The 20,022-nt window shown below is 45.5% G+C and overlaps 1 protein-coding gene across 1 annotated transcript in view; it reads left to right on the plus strand.

Annotated features, from left to right (window-relative positions):
- The window catches only part of SLC30A7 (solute carrier family 30 member 7), a 57,787-nt gene that overhangs the window by 4,993 nt on the left and 32,772 nt on the right, over positions 1–20,022 (plus strand). Inside the window, exons 3-7 of the mRNA XM_090048280.1 lie at positions 9,209–9,322; positions 11,826–11,913; positions 12,452–12,578; positions 15,382–15,531; positions 18,213–18,263. Of these exons, the coding sequence (XP_089904406.1) occupies positions 9,209–9,322; positions 11,826–11,913; positions 12,452–12,578; positions 15,382–15,531; positions 18,213–18,263 (530 nt within the window). The remainder of the gene's footprint in view (positions 1–9,208; positions 9,323–11,825; positions 11,914–12,451; positions 12,579–15,381; positions 15,532–18,212; positions 18,264–20,022) is intronic.

Genomic DNA, 20,022 nt, shown 5'->3' on the forward strand with positions numbered 1-20,022 from the left:
CCTGCTCTATTTCCAGAGTTCTGGCAGAGAGGGCTTCCTGATGTAGAATGCAATGAAAAGCACAAAGCTCATGGCCTGGATTGACACTGCCCTTTGATCTTGAGTTTTGCCACAAATCCTGCCTTTCTTCCTACCATGGAACAAGCCCCCTTTATTGTAATGCTCATTGTCCTTTTCCATTCTGCACTTAATTTGTCCAAAACTGTGATCGTGCTGTTGAAAGTGTCCTGTCCTTTCAGCAGCCCTAACTCTGTTAGCTCGGTCACCTTTCATATCTTGATCAACGCTCTAAGAAAACCCAGGTAGCTGTCCAACTTCACTTCCATCTATGTTTTTATCAGTTGCCATTGAAAAAGAAGCAAGTGCCATGGTCTTGTTCTGGAGCCCATTCTGTAAATAATCTCCAGTCAGATTCTATTGGCTGCTGGGTTTCTTGAGATGCTGATGTTGGCAAGAGGTTGCCATTTCTCTAGCTATACAGTGCCTACAGCCTTCATCATACATTTCTTTGTAAACTCTCTAAAAGGGTTTAGAAGAAGCAACTGTTTCTTGAGAAAGGACATGATTAACCCTTACTGCTCGGTCATGCATGTGATGCATGTGTCAGGATCAAGTGTTGCTTTTTCAGTTACTCTAATCAGCTCAGTTGGTCTTCACGCAGCTTCCCAGGAAACTTCACATACTTAACATGGTGGTGTGATTCATTGTCTCTGAACGTTGCATTTTTTGGAAACAGCTACTGCTTACTTACAAAATCACCTGGGATTTCCATAGTCTTTCTGAAGCAGTAGGAAAGCCTCCAGTTCTCTTCATACACATAGTGCTCTCTTTTGCCATAGTATTATACTGTGACACCTGATGCCCAAGCTGCTGTTTTCCAAGATAGTCTCCTACTCGGTAGCACTTTGTAGACATGGTGCCTGGCTTATAGTTAATGCAAGTGTATGAGATGCAACTCTGCACTTGCCTGTTATGCAACAGATACTCACCATTTGTAAAGTGATTAGTCATAAGTCCTGTAAATAACTGCTGTTGTTTTCAAACTCTTTATTCCAACTGCTGTGTTTACATAGTACTGCCTTATACACAGTCCCAGCTCTTCATTTGTGTCCATTGTTTGTCAGCAACAAAAACCCATTGCACTTTTCCACTAATACTTGGCTATTTCTTGAAGTGTGCCATGTTCCAACACTGTTCCCTCCAGAAAGATTTCCTCATGTTACACCAACTCTGGTGTTTCTTTCCCACTGTTAGCAAGGGATGGATATAGGAAGGAAGAGAGAGATGGGAGTACCAACACATAGACAAGCCATGCCTATTGGAACAACTAATGCAAAACAAAAGGAGGAAAGAAGGGAATTGAGGGATGGGGAGACTGAGTATAGATAGAATTGAATGTGGATTTGAATCGGCTGTTTAATTTGGACATGATATTCAGTTCTGAATTGACTAAAGAAAAAAAAGATGACAAAGAGCAGGTACAGACTGGGGGTGATGTAAGTGGCCCTGGCCTAGATCAGCCAGAGAACACAATAATCTGGCTTACAATAGTGAAAGTAGAGTGAGGCCACCTTCTTCAGTGTTAAGCTTGGGTACTGAGATTCTCAAGGAAATTCCAGGAAAAGATGGTGGGCTGGACAATCCACTTGAACTTAATTTGACATGCCAATTTATTTGGGGGCAGGGGGGTAGAAAGTCTTGCTTTTCCTTTTTCTGGCAGCTTGGCACGTTCTTCTTTAAATGCCTGGTTGCAAATTTTTTTCAGCTTACATTATTTCTGAAACATTTTAATCCATCTAAAGGATTTGATTTTAAAAGGAGAACAAACATCAGTAAAGCTTAAGACTCTTGCACACAAAGATAGGTGAATCCAGGGTGCAATACTCTTAGGCTAGAAATGAACGTTGCCAAGCCAAAGTGGACCAGCAGATCCGCTTTATTGGGCGAAATGCATTGCTTTGTCTCGCATCACATAGGGGCCCAGGACTGCATAAGGGATGATGTATTCATTCCCATCTTGACTATCCCACACCTCCTTGCTAGGGTGCATGCTGACTCATCCCTCTGGATGAAGCATAGGTCAGCATGGAGGTGGGGGAGCTGGGGAGTCCCCAAGGCCCCATGCATCCACTCTGGGTCCCGGCCTCTCCCCTCCACCCCCAATTCTTCACCTGAAGGCATGGATCAATGCAAGTCTAGGCACAGGAGCTGGGGTTGCCTTGGTGCCCCATGCCTCCACACTGGGCCTTGGTCCAGGTTCCACAATGAGCCATGGTTTACTTGGGGGCGTGGGTCAGTGGGGAAGCTGGGAAGTCCCCTTTGCATCAGGACTTGCACTGACCTGTGCCTTTAGGTGGTCTTAGTGTGGAGGCACAGGAAGTTCCCTGACCCTTGTGCCTCCCAGGAGTATGCCTTTTTAAGCAAGGAAATCTCAGGGTTCCCTGCTTTAAAAACAAAAGCAAACAGATCACACAACAAAACATGCTGGGGAAGAGATCCCAGGGATGCATCTTCATAAGCAGGGAAACTCCAGCATTCCTTCACTTACAGTGCATTCCAGTAAGTAGAGAAGGCCAGTCAGGAGCTTGAGGGGCCAGATCTTGCCTGAAAATTCCTTGAAGCATGCAGGATCTGACCCCTCAGCCTTCCAGAGCACCTGCCCAGGGCAGCTGGAAAGCGTGGGCAGTCAGCCAGAACTCCCACCCCAAGCAAATAGACATCCACTCCATGTAAAAGACCTGCTTGCCATCTTTGTTCCCGCCACAAATTTTGGTGACTTGTGTGACAGATGTCTACACTCTCCTCACCAAAAAAAAAAAAAAAAAGTTTGTGGCATAAAAAACAAGGAAAGCTGAGCTCTGTTTCTACCCTTACAGGTGTACTAGATTAGCTCTTCCAGTATTTAATTGGAAAGGAGGGGACCAGTACATTCTACTGGGGAAAAAACAACAACACAAAACCCCCCACAAAAACAAACAAACAGAGCCACACACTTCTGGCACACTTATTTGAATTCCAAAACACTTGTAACTGTTTTTCTGAACAGTTCTGGATAGAACTGTCAATTTATTTATAATTTCAGAGAGCATCAAGTGAATTGTTAGAACAACTCCAATATTTTTCTGGTATTGAATCATTACTGCCAATATTTAGTGTATTTAACAATTCATTCTCCAAATAGATTATAAAACCTTTCTTTGAGGTGGGAATTACAGGTAATACAAAATGTTTCAAGGATTGCTTTGTAATGTAAAGTTGATACCTTTTTATATTCTGATCTAGTATTAATAAATACTAATGGTTAACTTGCATTAGGTCATGGAGGAACTATAAATTGGTTCTACAGTTAATTTTAGGTAGCATGTTTGTTTGTTTGTTTGTTTGTTTTAAAGTGTACTTAAAAAGGTATCCATGCAATACCCAGAGGAGGGAGTAACCACACTGGCACCTGATCCCCCTTGTGGTCTAGCCCACTTTTTGGTTTACTTGGTTCCATCTCACCCCTGTCTCTCTCTTACCATGACTTTGATGTTGCTTTACTGGTTGTTGGTGGAAGCAGTCCCTGGGGCCAGATGTAGCCTTGTAGGTCCTAGTCTACCTGCTTGGGCTAGCACCACCTTGGAGCTATGCTCTCTCTAGTACTTCCCCTTTAAAGGGGCTGCTCATATAGGCTTCTGAGCAGTTGCTGGGGCTTTGGCTGTCCCAGTCATGGCCCTTTTTTGTCTCTGACTGTACCTTCTGCTTTGGCTAACTGCTCAAGACTGCAGCCTTTGGGTAGTGGCCTTGCCTTGGTGGCAGCCCCCTTTTCCTGGACATCCACTTTCACCTCACTAGTCTCTGCCCCTCTGGCTTGGAGCTGATTTCTGGTACCTATTGCAGGGAAGTGTGCTCAGGCACCCCCCTGCTCATGGCTTTCTCCACCCCTGTAGTCACAACTTAGTCCTACACTTACAAGCCCAAAATGGAACAGCAAAAGAAAAAGAAACAATCCCAAAAATAAGAACAGGCCAACTTCTTCATACCTCCCTTGGGGTAAAGTGTTGTACACAGTCCCTACCTTTCATCAGAGCCCTCTTGCCTGCAGATCCTTTGGGATAAAGGCTCATGAGGGCCTTTATCTATCTCCAGCAGTTCCTTTCTCTCCCCTCCCCCCCTTTGCTAGGGCCAGGTGTAGTGAATTGCTTTACTAGCTGTCTATACCCTTTTAATTCCTGGTTCAGTTCACACTGGTCTCTGTGCTGGTTGCCCTGCCTGACCCCTGGTTTTCTACCTATTCAGGCTTTCCCTGTTATACCTGTGTGAATTTAAAAATAGAAAAATCAGTCTTGTAGATTAAGTTCTCGTATTTACCAACATGACTGGAAAGTGACAATTCAGTCTTCTACTGACTAGCCTAAAAGAATCACACTGAAGTGTGAAAATAGTATTTTTCTTTATCTTGTCTGTGATCTACTTTACTACAATGCTTACGGGGTCCTGCTTGTATTGGTAGTCCTCCTGTGAACTCAATAGTTGTGGCGCCCTCTACATATTACAGGTATCACACAATTAATTGGTTAATCGCACAGTTGCCTTAAGATCAGCTACATGTGCAAAGTAGCTATCACGCCATAAAAAGCTCCAACCAGCTATGAAGTTACTTAAAAATGTGCACTAGTTTTATAGGTGGTTGCTATCAAGTTTTAATTTGCACATGTAGCAGGGTCTCCCCTGTGACTGGGAGCCTGTCTCCCCCGTGACTAACAGCGCTCCTAGCCACAGGGGTGCACTATTCCCAGCCAGGGCTGGGAGTCCCAAAACTGAAAGGGACTCTCAGCCCTAGCAGCCACCAACTCTGCATCCTGGCAACACGGGCATCCAGAGTCTCTGTAGAGTCCTGCACAGAACCAGAGTCCCAGTCCTGCAGCCGTGGACTCTGGGTGCTGGGATCCAGCTTGGTCATAGCAGCTGACAAAGCTGCCCCAGGGGTGCATGTAAACCCTGGGTCTGGGACATCGAGGCTGCTATGATCTCTCAGGCCCAGAGGCACATAATGTCCTGAGCCCAGGAGTTTCACGCACTCCCAAGCCTGGCAGATCATGGCTGCCATGACCCGCCCAGGCATGGGGGTTTCATGCATCCCCTGAGCCTGAGAGATTGCGGCTGCTATGATCCCCCAGCCCTGCAGGTGCATGGGGCACCCCTACAGCTGAGAGCCCTTTAACTCAGGAGACTCCCAGCCATGGAAGCTTGCTTCTTTCTGGTGCAGGGGGAGCCTGGGATCAGGCTCCCCCTGAATAGGCAATAAGGTGCAAAGGGATCTAATGCAGGATCCCACAGTCACACCTCCCTCCATGCACCTGTGGCATAGCAGGAGGTGTGATTGTGTGGATTGCTCATTAGATCTCATTGCCCCTTTGCCTGCTTGCTTGGGTCTCTGTTCATAACCTACCAAGCTTGTTAGACCCAGCTTACAGTTGCCTAGATAGTGGTTGATACTGACAGCTTTTACAGTAGGTTCCAGTTTCTTGCATAGCATTTTTCCCCAATAAAATGATTGAAGTAAATGTATTGTCCATATAAATAGAATGGATCCCCAGGAAAAGAAAAAACAAAACCTGCTCAGATCTGGGTAACATAGTTGCTACAACCATCTTGCACATTATGGAGTGTAATTTTGGAAAATATTATTATAAAATGGTAGAGTTGGAGGGAACCTCAGGAGGTCATCTAGTCCAACCTGCTGCTTGGGGCAAGATGGTCTCTGACTAAATCACCCCGGTCAACTGGGTGTCTAACTTGCTCTTAAAAATGTTCATGGTCTATAGATTCTGCAAACTCTGGGGAGAGCCTGTTCCAATACTTAACCATCCACATAGTGGAAAAATTATTCCAAATATCCAACCTGAATTTCCTTTGCTGCAATTTAAGGCTGTTGCTCCTTGTCCTGTCCCTCTACAGACTAGTTTATTTCCATCCTTCATATAGCCACCTCTTGGGCTTTTGAAGACTGTTTTTCAAATCCCTCTCCCCTCCCAGTTGTCTCTTCTTCAAACTAGATAATGCTTGTGCTTTCAACCTTCCTTTATAAATCATATTTCCCAGGCCTCTGATAATTAGGGACTTACCTAAATCATGGTTTCATGGAAACTATGAAATCCAGGGTTGCCTGTGAAATCTGTGGGGGGGGAAAAAAAATCATAAAAATAAGTTTTTATTAAGTCTTCCCTTCCCAGTAGTTGGCAGGGCAGCATGGAGGGGCAGCAGACAAAATGGCAGGGTGCCCTCCAACCTCATCACTTCTGTGGCCTCTCCACGAATCAGCGCTGAGGGACGGGGCTGTTGTGAAATGCCGGCAAAATAGGCTTTTCATGCTGGGACAAAGGCATGACAATGGCTTTGTCTTATTGCGAGTTAAGACGGTCCCTACTAATAATGTTTTGCACTTTCTGTCTGTACCCTTTCTAATTTGTCTACATCTTTCTTGAAGTGAGAGACCCAAAACTGGACATGGTATTCCAGGTGATGGCTCATCAGTACCAAATATAGTGGAAGAATCATTTCCCTTAATTTGCAAGTGATATTCCATTTAATACAACCCAGTACACTTGCTTTTTTGCAACAGGAGGACACTTGTGGTCTCCTACTTAGCATACAGTCCACAGTGGCCCCAAGTCCTCCGGGCTGTGATTGTGGACTGTTTGAAATGATGCAAGCAACAACAGATACAGCAGATACAAACTCAGAATAGCAAAGGATCTTATGAAAACAGTACAAACAACAAATATGGTAAACTCAGTAATAAAGATTAGAAAAAATAGCTTGAAGATCATTCAAAAACAAGAACGGTCTCATGAAAAGAAATGTTATCTTCATTTGTCTGTGATTAGGTCCTAACTTTTTTCTCAAAACAATTTTATACTTGATAAAAATAGTCAAGTCTTTTTAGAAATTCTCTTCCCTAAAATAGAACTTTACCTGCATCAGTTGCTGCAATGGGTGATTGGATCTCCTCATCCCTGGCAGGTGCATCTTAGGTCTCTGTGGCCTTTCCCATATCAGATCATGTCCCATGATGCACCCCCTAAATATGATGTCACTTGCTTCCAACAGAGGCAGACCTGGTGCGCTTATTTAGCAAGTTCATTCCTCAGGCTTTGCCTTTCCAGTTGTGTATCCATGGTTTCTATCTGTTCAGTCTCATCCATCCCTTAAGCTCTCCCAGATGTCATGAGGCCTTGAAATATGTCTTTATGGTGGTGTGAGAGAAAGAGTTTTATATCTAGGTACTAGCAAATTGCTCGTCAAGAATGAGCTGGGGAAGGGGGTCAGAGATGGAGCCCCACTGCACCCCCCTCCCCCGCCGCTCTGGATCTGGCATTGTTTGACTTCCACCCCATCCCCACCTGCCCTCCAGGTCCAGCCCTGCTCCCCACTGCCACTCCAGGTCTGGTCCTACTCTACCCCACCTCCCAGGCACTCCTGGTCTGGCCCCGCTGTAACCATGCTGCCTCCCCCCCACCCGTACTCTGAAAGTACATAATATGGTAACTTGATAATATTTTTTACAAGAAGACCTAATTAGAGAACAAAATCTCCCACTGGAAACTGAAATTGCACATTTCATTTTGTCCTGAGTTGTTAAGAAATGGGAAAGTCTGAATCTTCTGCAAAATGAAGCATTCTGCAATTAATTATTCCAGTATGTTTTGTGGATGTATAATTGAAACAAAGATTGAAATGGACATTTTGGGTCCAATGGAAATAAATGTTTTGATGAGAATCTGTTTAAGTTTTGACAGTAAGTATTAGGTCTGTGTGAAGCAGCTAGTGTTTGCTTTGGATTTGGCCGGTTTTGGGGGACAATGATTCAATTCGGTGATTCAAATCACTGTCCTGGTTCGATTCGGCCGAATCTGATTTGGCAGCAGGTGAATGTCTGAATCAGCCAGGCCAGGCCCAGGACCATCCCCCACCCCTCTCCCAGCCCAGTGATGGCCGCCCTGCCTGCCCCACCTCCCAGCACTTGTGAGAAAAAAAGCCCCGGTTCAGCAGGTGCTGGTGGGCAGGGGGCAATCCCTGCTGCCCTCCACTGTCCCACAATCCCCCTCCTCCCCCCAGCCCCCTCAGCTCCAGCCCTTTAAGAAAAAAAGAATCCTGAAGAAACCCCAGGACTCACCGCTGCTGCTGGCAGGGGGGATCCCCACTCCCCGCCACCATGTGGGGGCCTCTGCATAAGCCCCCGAAGCCCCGAGGCTGCACCAGGAGCTATGAGTCCTGGAGCTTTTCTTTGCTTTATTTTTTCTTAAAGAGCCAGAGCCCCAGCAGGCGGGGCAGCTGTGGGGGGGCTGGGGGAGCAGGGAGGGGTCAAGGGGGCTTGTGCAGAGCCCTCCATGCAGCATGGGGCAGTGGGGATCATCCCCCCCCAGCAGCACCTGGTGAGCACCAGAGCTTTTCTTTAAAGTATAGAGCTGGGGCAGGCGGGAGCAGCCATGTGGGGGCTGGGGGAGTGGGTGGGGGCTGGGGGGGCTGGAGGAGCGGGCAGGAGTTGGGGGGCTGGCAGGGGTCCCCCCATGATCCCCTCCCCTGGCCCCCCTTCCCCCACCCCTAGTACTTACCAGCTTGGACTGGCTGTAGCTCCCTGCTGCAGCCACCAGGAACTGTCTGAATCATCAAAGCTCTCTCAGTCGTTGGCAAAGATTTGGAGAGCTTTGAATTGATTCGGACCTTTAAATTGGTCCCGATTTGACTGGCATTTGGAGATTCGGCCATTGTATCGGGCCGAATCTCCTCTGAATCGACTCACCACTAGAAACTTCTCACAGCCCTAGTAAGTATTGATATGTCCCTGCAAAATGGCTTGATTTTGTTGATTTAAGCATTTTCTAACTTCAGTGTCAGAACATTTTGTACTAGCTCTATTGATCCTTTCCCTTAAGAGAAGCTGTATCATCTCCTTGAACAGAAATTAAGCAGGCAAAAAGCATGTTTCTCTTGTATACCTGGATCCACGTGAGTTTTATCAGGATAATAATATCCATTTAGGGAGTATGATTTCGCTTCACAATCTTAATTGATGTATTATGGTAGCAGAACTATGTAGTGTGCACCTAGCCAAAGGGACAGGAATGAGCAGTTTTAACATGAGAGAGGGCATCTGAAAGCTCCTTAAAATTCAAACTTAATATAGGCTTTGTGAACCTAACTGAATTTCTCTGTTCCTTTCCAGTTTAGGTCTAATATCAGATTCTTTTCATATGTTCTTTGATTGTACTGCTCTGTTGGCTGGGTTAGCAGCTTCAGTTATTTCAAAGTGGAGATCAAATGATGCTTTCTCTTATGGGTAAGTAATTTAGACATAACAAGCCAAATGTTATACGTTACAGAAGTGGTATTTAAAAATAGTGTTGTGTTTCTGGAAGGCAAGTTCGTGACATTTCTAAAATGTTTTCATTATTGTTAACAGACAAAAATCATGTAATGAAACCATGTATTCTGCATGGGCTGGCTTACTATAGCAGTTAGGTCAGGTTAGTTCATTTGTGTTATTCCATTGAAGGTAGCTTAGTTTAACACAGATGAGGGAATTGCACTGTAAACTTGGGATATAAAAAGTGATTTGATTAGCAGATATTGGAATAAATGCTTATTAGAAGCTATAGCTTTAACTGCCCTACCCAAAGCATTACTTTTTTGAGAGTATGCAGCATTCAGCCTTCAAGCACCGCTGTTTGCTGTGGGCCTTCTGCTTTGTGTGTAAAATACTGTAAAATTGAAGCTGGAGGCATTTGGATGTGGATGGGAGTTAAAGTTATGGACAAAATGTGAGTTATTCTTTGAACTAACAATGCAGAGAATAGATTGCAGGAACAGTGAGTTACTATTAGTTTTGTTTGCTAGCATTCATTCTTGTTGGCTAACAGTCAAAATGAAATCACTTTTCCGTTCGTAATCAGTGCTTTTCATAAACTAGACTACATATACCTAACATACATGTCATATACTCAATCAATCTGGTTTTGTTTTTCTGTTTTAAAATGTTAGGAATCCCACTGATACTTTCAAAATGCCAAGCGTTTCAGTGATTAAGTGAAAGTTAATCTGGTTCTTTCTCTTTCTTTCCCCCCCTTGTGAAAACAATAATCCATATAAAACTTAATATTTTGAATAGTGTTGCTTTGCCAGATCTAGATGTACCTGCATCATAATTGGGTTCTTCACTGGTCTTCATTGGTCACTGCAGACTCTGTCAAAGGCTGACTTTTGTAGGTCAAACTGAAATCTCAACTTCTGTTATCAGAAGGATTTTTTTATAATTCATGCCCTGAGAACATGTTTCCTACAACCAGGAATAGCACAACAGATGTGCTCCCCAACTTTACCAATAATGGAACAAGTACTATAGTTTTGGGTTTTTTTAGAACTGCAGTGAATTTGCCACAGTTTACCTAGAGATATGTATCTTGTTATGACTATTTGGTTAACACCTAGCTACTCATGTGGCTTCTAGTTATGCGTAACTGACTGTCGTTGATTTAGACTGGGGCAAGCAATTATTTGGGCCCATGGGCCACATAGGCAGTTCTGGAGAGCTGCTGCTGGCCGGTCAGCACTTTCACCACCCCACAACAGCCTGGACCTTGTGTACCCTGTAACTCCTCGCGGCCACAGCTAACAGTGCACAGCCACAACCTCAGCTCCTGGCAGGTCTCTTGGTGCCTGGACCAGACAGAACCTTCACATCCTGCTGCCCCCTGGGCATGCAGCAGGGCTAGGGTGGCTCCATAGCTGGGCTGCCTTCTCTAGGCAGTCCAGGTGGTGGTGCTGGCTCTGGCCCCAGCCCCGTGGTACTGGCAGGGACCTGTGTACACAGCTCCACCCCGTGCCTGCTCTGGACTCAGCCCAGTGGAGTGGACCAGTTCCAGACCAGCCAGAACCCACATGCACAGCCCCAACCCAGTCTGCCCTGCACCTACTCCAGGCTTGCCTGCCCACACTAAGCAGTGGCAACAGCAGTCATCCTTTCGCTGCTGTGGGGCCCTTCTCACTGTATCTGCCCAGAGCCTACACCAAGGCAGCCCTGCCGCTCCTCTCCACCGCCATCACTGCCACCTCCAGGCTGCCCAGCAGGGCAGCAATGGCTCCTCTGCACTGCCAGAAGGCAGCCCAGGCAAGGGCTCTGGGTGGCTGCAGCAAGAAGGTCTCAGCAGCAGCGAAGGTGGGGCTGGTTTTCCCCCATGCCCAACAGCCACTTCTGCCTGGCCATTGCTGCGGCTGCTGCTGCTGCTCAGTGTGGGTAGGTGAGTCTGGAGAAGGTGCAGGGTGGGCTGGGGTTGGGGCTGTGCATGTGGGTCCCCACCAGTGCCATGGGGCTGGCACCAGTGGCAGCCAGAAGGAGCTGCTGTGTTGGCTGCTTAGAAAGGCAGTCCAGCTGTGGAGCTGCCCCAGTCCTGCTGCGTGCCCAAGGGGGCAGCAGGATGCACCATGGGCCAGACAGTGCCTGAGCCAGGCAGGACCAAGGGACCTGCTGTGGGCCTCCAGGCCATATTTTGCCTGCCGCTGATTTGGACTATTAGGCAAAAAAAGTGTCTGTCTTAATAGATCCAATATATGAAGCCAAGAAAAAGCAAGGTAAGCTGACATACAGATAAGTCTATTCACTTAGTATTTTCTTGTGTAGAAATTCTTTTACTCTTCTTATGTGTAGCAAACAGCAGTGAGAAAGCCATAAGTCAGTGTTTGGCACTGTTTGCCTCAATCATGTTGACACTAGATAAGTACTTCTGTGTTTTCAGTGTCTAAATAGGAGTATTAATATCTAATATTGCTTGTTTGATTCTTCCAAGATATGTTCGAGCAGAAGTATTGGCTGGTTTTGTAAATGGTCTGTTCCTGATTTTCACAGCATTCTTCATTTTCTCTGAAGGGGTTGAGGTATGTTAGGACATCAATTGCAGTAAGTCAGTCTATTCTGAGAAATAAAGGTTGTTTTATAGACTTACTACTTTTGTATAATACAGCACATTTAAGAGAATAGGGTTAGTTTAAGTTATTGTAATGGATTGTGAGTTTGTTCATGTTCATAGCCAGTTGAGCGAGAGACGTGAAAACCATGTGAAGTCAGCACTGGATGTAAAGCAGCATTTTTTTCAGAGTATCTATATGACATTGAACAGACAGTATAACGAAGTGCGTATTCGTTTCAGACCTAACTCATCACTACAGAAGAAATATACATAATATTTTATTGTTCTTCCCTATACTTCTTACCTTTTGTGACTGAGACTTTTTAAAAGCTTTCGGAGTTCATTTGTAAGCCAGAGCTTATTGATTTACTAATTTATCTCTTGGAAGATTGTTTTTATGTCACAATATTTCTCCATCTAGTCAGTTAGAAAATGGACAGTATATTGCCTCCTTTTAACAGTGTGATAAGAGTATAAATGGTGTTCTAAACTTGCTTCTTTTTTAGAGAGCATTGGAGCCTCCTGATGTTCATCATGAAAGACTTCTCCCTGTATCTATACTTGGATTCATTGTAAATCTCATAGGAATATTTGTTTTTCATCATGGAGGTCATGGGCATTCACATGACTCTGGTATGGTGCTTGTAATACTCTTTCTCTCTCTTTGTTTTTCCCTTTCTTGGTAGTTTGTGTTCAGGTCCCTTTCTGTCCTCCAGCCAGAGCTTGGTTGTTTAATGCTTTGTGTTTTTTGGGCCAAATCTGTATTATTCCCTTTTAACCCAGGGGCTATTGCTGACAGAATAAGCCCTCCCCATTCCACCTGGTGCATAGCAGAGACTGGTAGACAAGACAGCTTGGAAGCAGTCTTGATTACGCACCTCAGGGCTGTACTCAGGCTATGCCTTAGTAAAGCCTGAGAGTAGCACTGAAAGGGACACTTGGATGTATTCCCAAGTCACCTGCTATGCACACACCAGAGACCAGTAGTTAGACTGGGATGGGCAAAATACAGCCCATGGGCCAGATCCAGCCCACCAACTGATTGCATCCAGCCTACAGGCAAAGAGTGGGGAGGGAGTCCTGCCAGTTAATTGGATCCAGCCTGTGGCTGCCCCTGTAGTGCTCTGTATGGGGCCGAGCACCATCCAGGGCACCCCGGACTGTGCTCCATTGCACATAGCTTACCAGTGGGGCTGCTGCTTGGGTCCCCTTGCCTTCAGTGGTGATGCCTCCTTCTGCTTCTACTGTGCTGCTCCGGGCCAAGAGGAAGTTTCAGCTGGGTGGTTCCGGCTCCAGCTCCTGGCTGCTTTCCACCCACTCTGCCCACCTAGTGCGGGCAGTCAAGTGGGTGGAAGGCAGCTGGGAGCTTCAGTTAGGTGAATCCTAACGCAGCGTGCATGTACGGGCTCTGGCTCCAGCTCCTAGCTGCCTTCTGCACACTCAGCCGCCATGCCAGGAGGGTGGAGTAGGTGGAAGGCAGCCAGGAGCTGGAGTCAGGGCTCCGTGTACTGGGGCAGGAGCCACCAAGCTGAAGCTTCCTTCCCGTAGTGGTGTAGCAGTACATAGCCTACAGAATGGGGTGGGCCACCCAGGCCATGGCCCAGCCAACTTTTTATCACGTTAATTTAACTGTGCAGTTAAAAAATAGTTACACAGTTTTAACCGGAATGACAATTGCACATTTGTGGGTTATACAAATTAATGTGCTGTAAGTTGGTTGGGCCATGGCCCAGGTGGCCCACCCCGTTCCATGGTCTATGCGGCAGGAACAAGAGGAGCAGCTGCTGCTTGAGGTAAGGGGAGCTGAATGGCAGGTGCATTGGGATCAGCCAAAGCAGTTAGCTGTATGCGCTGGCTGGGGCTGGATTGGTGGGTGTGGGCTAGAAGGCAGTGCAGCCTGTTCTAGTGCAGAGCACCATGGGGAGAGCTGTAAATCACACTGTGCAAGTGAGTTATGCTACATGTGTCCCCTGCCCCCTCCTCGCTCCCCTTATGGGGCCTAGTACCCAGGCAGCCAAACACCTTCCCCCCAATGCGCAATTCTACCCCCACCCCTCACAGGACAGGGTCTGCCCTGCAACCCTGCCCTGTGATCCCAGCTTCGCCTGCCTGTCTTGCTCCTGAACACCACACCCCACTGGCCTGTGGCCCCATCCCACATACAAAGTTTTGGTGAGTTGTTACAGTGGGGGGGGGTGCTTATGTGGCTTGTGACAATTCATCAAAACCCCTGTGTGGCCTCTGGGCCCAAATAATTGCCCACCCCTGAGTTAGATGGTCTGGAGCAAATGGGCAGGGCTTGTTTTAGCTCTCCTGGTGTTGAAAAGGAAGCTGTGTAGACATTCCCTTGGTATCAAGCTTAAATTGTGTACATGCATATATGTATGTGTGTGTGTGTGCAGTTTTGAGAAGTTTTTACTATTAGGTGTCAGTCTCTTCCTTTGATTCCCAGTAACTGGGAAATGTAAAATGATTAATCTGCTTTCTGAAATCTGTACTTTTCTGCACTTGGAAAAGGTTTTTAAAAATTTTCGGTTAGATAAAAGGTTTCTCTTTTTAAATAAGAAACATGATCTAACATAGAGCACTTGATATAGCTGAATAAAATAAAATTGAATAAAATTTCACTGTAGGTTGGAAATCATGTTTCTTAGTATTTTGCAATTATTTTATATTCATTTTCAGAGGAAATGTAAGATTAGTATATATAAGTATGTATATGGTCAATATCCTGAGTTTTTTTATTAGATTAAGATGCCACACAATTTTCCAACATAAACTATAAACCCTAATTCAGTCTGACAACCTTTGAGCTTAAGTTTTTAAAAACATATGGTACAACTCAAATGAGTATTAATACTATTCTCACTATCCACAGTTGGAAAGGTGTGTGTGCATATGAGAGAGAGAGACTTTTTTTACTTTCTAAAATTTTATTATACAAATATTAAAAACAAATGGTGAAAGTGCAAAGGCATATGGCCCTCTCTGGGGCTAAGCATGAAACAGTTGTTAGCAACAAAAAATACATGTCACCAGACGTTGAAATCCCCTCCCCAACACTCCTCGTGGGGTTACATATGGGACCAGGTGTCTGTCTTCCACCTTGTAGAGTGCCCCCTCGATGTCCCAGTGTGACGGGGGGAGAGATAAAATGTATGTTATTACAGTGATATTAAATGTTCAGCCTGGCTTGATTTGAAAAGAAAGCAGTGTATCTAATGAAGTGTTATGATGTGTTTCCAAGCTAGGTAAGTATTTTATGCAGCAGTATCGTTCAGAGAAATTTAGAACATAAATTTTTGGTATTCACACTGTTCTACTTGAGCTGCATAAAAGTAAACTGAGATTTGTTTTGGAGGATGTGCATGAATCTTAAGTAGTTTAGAAATTAATGGAAGCACACAACTTTCTCACTATGATACTTGTTTTATAGGGCATGAGCACAGCCATTCTCTGTTTAATGGTGGTCTCAGCCATGGACACAGTCATGGAGGTCATAGTCACAGCCATGAGTCCAAACATGGCCATGGCCACGGACACTCTCATGATCATGGGCACTCTCACAGTCAAGATTATTGTCATGGTAAGTATCTATGATTACAAATAAAGATCCATGCACTTGTTTTGCTTCAAACAGGTCTTTGTAAATAAAAGAGAAGATGTTGGCAACTTTCCCCAGCCAGTTAATACAGGTTTCCCTCGATTTATGCGGGTTTGATTTATGCGAATTCACTCCTATGCAATATATACCTGAAATATGTTATATGCAAGGTAAATTTGCTGCTATGCAGTCGGCATAGGCATGCTGCCCCGTCCCCCAAGCAGGTAAGTCTGAGTGTGTGAAGAGAGGGGAAAGGGACATGGGGCCGGGGCCCCACTCACCACAGCCCCTGCTGCAGCTGCTCTGGGAATGGCCGATGCCTCTGGGCTGCACCGTACCCCAAGCCCCAGAGAGCTCTGCTTGCCCTGGGGCACCGTGCCCCAAACCACACAGTGCGGTGTAGTCCAGCGGCTGTAAGCAGGCGGCGTCCACCGCTCCCAGGGCTGCAGCAGAAGTGGGCAGCAGCCTGCAGTGGGACAAGAGCAGGCTGGGGCCGGTGGCAGCACCAGGCTCTTCCTGGCACTCGGGGTGGGCTGCAGCGATGGGAGTGGGGCTGCTACCCGCTGAAACCTGCCCTCCCAGCACCACTGCTGAGTGTCAAGAAGAGCCTGGTGCCACTGCCAGCCCCAGCCTGCTCTCACCCCTCTGCAGGCAGCTGCTTGTCCCTGCTGCAGCTCTAGAAGCGGTGGACGCCACCTGCTTGCAGCCGCTGGGCTGTACCGCACCTGGGGGTTTGGGGCATGGTGCAGCCCAGCAGCTGCAGGCAGTTGGTGTCAGCCTCTCCCAGGCCTGCTGCAGCAGGGGCTGCAATAAGTGGGGAGAAGTGGAGCAGTGGGCAGAAGTGGGGTAAGTGGGGCTGCCACCCACCCCAAGCACTGCAAAGAGCCTGGTGCTGCCTCCGCTACAGCCCCAGGAGCGGCAGATGCCACCTGTTTGCAGCCACTGGGCTGTGCCGCCCCCTCTCCCCACCCCTTCCCTAACCCCAGCCTCACTCCCTCCCTCCCTCACCACTATGGGAATGCATCCCTATTTGTTTAATTGTAAACTGGGTTCGCTTTATGCAAATTTGATTTATGCACCATTCCCTGGGAACTCATCTACCACATAAATCGAGGGAAACCTATATAGAAGTAATGTTTTCAGATGTTAGTGTCCTAATGTATATTATGATCCACTTGGATCAATATTGCTTCCTTTTAAGGCAGACTTTGGATGCTCCTTTATGTGCATTGTTGTAAAATCAGCACTGCAATAATGAATGTAGTTTAATATTCGTGATAGGAGTAGTAGTAAATATGCAACTTAGAAAGCAGAGGAGAATATGCATGGGAAGAAGAGAAACATTTAACAAAGGACATTTCTAAATTGTTAGACTTATGTCCCTGTTAACACTGCATTGAAATGTGCCATGCTGCTCTGTGGAAGTAGTGTAGCCTCCTTCACGGAATATTGTGGGCTAGTTAGTTCTACTCTTATTGACTCAATTAATTAGTTAAAAGCATGGTAATATACTTGTTATGCTGTTTAACTTACACCAGGGAAGAACAGAACTTTAATAGTGCTCCTTTGTTTCAGTAGTTTGATGCTAGGGGAGAAAAGATTGGGAAAGAATCAATTCTCAGGTGAAAGAAAAGCCACAAAAACTGATCTGATGTTTTTCTTGATGACAATAAATCCTATCTAAGAATACTCACCGTATGAAGGAAAAAACAAATTGATGAAAACAGAAAGTTCAGCAATGTTATTCTGCTTTCAAAGAAGAGAATTGAAAGGATTTACTAGTACAGGAAAAGAAACTTTCAACAGTAAAAGTGACATGGGAAATTTAATGTTAAGATTAATATGTTTTATATAGCTTTTGGGTTATTGTAGAGATGTCTTTGGAATATTAATATTCTTGGGCTTTCACTTTATTCAATAACTTTTAGTTGGAAACGGAGTACTTGCATTTTCAGTGCTCTGCTGAAGCTTGCCTCATTGCATTTTTTTTCTTTTGGACTACAATTTTTGATGGCATTTATATACTCCAAATAACTATGAGCCAAGGGCTGTGCGTTTTGTACAGCTTTGACTGTGCTTTGAGAATTCAGCAGAAGTAAGCTTTTCAGATAAATTAAATAGTGCATATCTTGCTTAGTGTCCATTCTCCATTTGGTTATGAAGAATAACTTTTGGAAAGAGCATTCCAAAAATATGCTACTACATGAGAAAATTTAGTGTTTTACCTGTTTTACCCCATCCAATCTTGACATTGTTCAGTTTACATTAGATACAGATTTTTCTATAGCTATATGTTTCTGTATAGGAAATACAGTAATTTTCACTCTTCCTATGATGAGGTTAATCTTCAGATTCAAAAATGTACCTCTTAAGAATAAAGACCAGCTTAATTTTGTGTCTGGTACAAAAGAAGTATGTTGCTATTCTTAACATGTTTATTACAGCAGCATTATGCAAGCCAGTACATTCTGAATGCTTATACCCTATTGTAACTTCATGCTGTTATCCAGGAAGTACTTTACTTTCCAGCCAGAGTTTTGACTAATGATTGTGAGCAACTTTGTGGTCTACTCAAACGAGCTTGAGAGCAGAAGACAAAACAGAATTGATCAGTTTGAGGATAACTTTTATATAGCTTAATTTGTCAGTCATTTTCTTTACAGATGATCACTCTTTTGAAGCAGCTGCAGGATCCAGCAAACAGATTTTACAAGGTATGAAATACATAAGTATAGTAGTGTATTTGTTTAGATCCTAATGCTGCCTAGGTTCTGACTTGAATATTGGTGATGTTCTTTAGTTATTAATAACAAACATGTTTTAGTGGCTTTGATTTTTTGTAGAAGATAAACCATTGTAAAAGACTAAATACAAGAGTGACCTCATTTTTATTTTTAAAAAACCTAGCTATTATGGCAACACATGCTATGGAAAATAATGAAAAAGCATAGTTATTTCATAGACATTAGGGCTGGAAGGGACCTCGGGAGATCATCGAGTCCAGCCCCCTGCCCAAAGGGCAGGAAGTCAGCTGGGGTCATAGGATCCCAGCAAGATAAGCATCCAATTTACTCTTGAAGGTGTTCAATGTAGGTGCTTGAACCACCTCTGCTGGCAGACTGTTCCAGACCTTGGGGGCTCGGACAGTAAAGAAATTCTTCCTTATGTCCAGCCTGAAACGGTCTTGCAGGAGTTTGTGACCGTTCGACCTCGTCATCCCTTGGGGCGCTCTGGTGAACAGACGTTCCCCCAGATCCTGGTGGTCACCCCGATAAACTTATAGGTGGCCATCAGATCACCCCTGAGCCTGCGCTTTTCCAGGCTAAAGAGTCCCATGGCTCTCAGCCTGTCATCGTAAGATCTGTTTTCCTGACCTCTGATCATGCATGTGGCTCTTTTCTGTACTCTCTCAAGCTTCTCCACATCCTTTTTGAATTGTGGAGCCCAAAACTGGACGCCCTGGGAGCAGTACTCCAGCTGCGGCCTCACCAAGGCCGAATATAAGGGGAGAATGACGTCCTGGGATTTGCTCGAGAAGCATCTATGGATGCAAGCCAGCATTTTGATCGCTTTACTAGCCGCAGCATCGCATTGAAGGCTCATGTTCATCTTGTGGTCAATGATGACCCCCAAGTCTCTTTCTTCTGTAGTGCTAACCAACGTAGCACTGCCGAGCCTATAAGGATGCTGCAGGTTTTTCCTCCCAAGGTGGAGAACCTTGCATTTTTCGGTGTTAAACACCTTGAGGTTCTCATCTGCCCATTTGCTGAGCTTGTCCAGGTCAGCCTGGATCACCCGCCTATCTTCTGGCGTGGATGCTTTGCCCCAAAGTTTGGTGTCATCGACGAACTTGGCCAGTCCACTCCTGACTCCAATGTCCACATCGTTAATGAAGATGTTGAACAGTATGAGTCCCAGGACAGAGCCTTGAGGGACCCCACTGGTCACAGGGCACCACGATGAGTGACTGCCATCAATCACAACCCTCTGGGTCCGACCACGAAGCCAATTTCCCAGCCAGCGGATCGTGGTGGAGCCAAGGCCACAACTGGGCAGTTTGGCCAAGAGGTGATCATGGGATACCAGATCAAAAGCTTTTTTGAAGTCAAGATATATGACATCAATCTCTTCTCCCTTGTCCAGGTGATGGGTCACCTGGTCATAGAAGGAAATGAGATTGGTCAAACAAGACCTACCCGCAACAAACCCGTGCTGGCTATCCCTTAGGATGTTAGCCTGGGCCAGTCCCTCAAGAATGGCCTCCTTAATAAATTTTTCTAAGATCTTCCCCAGGATAGAAGTCAGGCTAATGGGCCTGTAGTTAGCTGGATCCACTCTCCTCCCTTTCTTGAAGATCAGCACCACATGGCCTTCTTCCAGTCTTTGGGCACTACACCAGAGCGCCAGGAGTTTTCAAAGATCCGTGCCAGGGGCTGGGCTATGACTCTCGCCAGCTCCTTGAGTACCCTGGGG

This window comes from Crocodylus siamensis, chromosome 5 (genome assembly GCF_052110815.1).
Source record: "Crocodylus siamensis isolate JL-2025a chromosome 5, ASM5211081v1, whole genome shotgun sequence".
Taxonomy (NCBI): domain Eukaryota; kingdom Metazoa; phylum Chordata; order Crocodylia; family Crocodylidae; genus Crocodylus; species Crocodylus siamensis.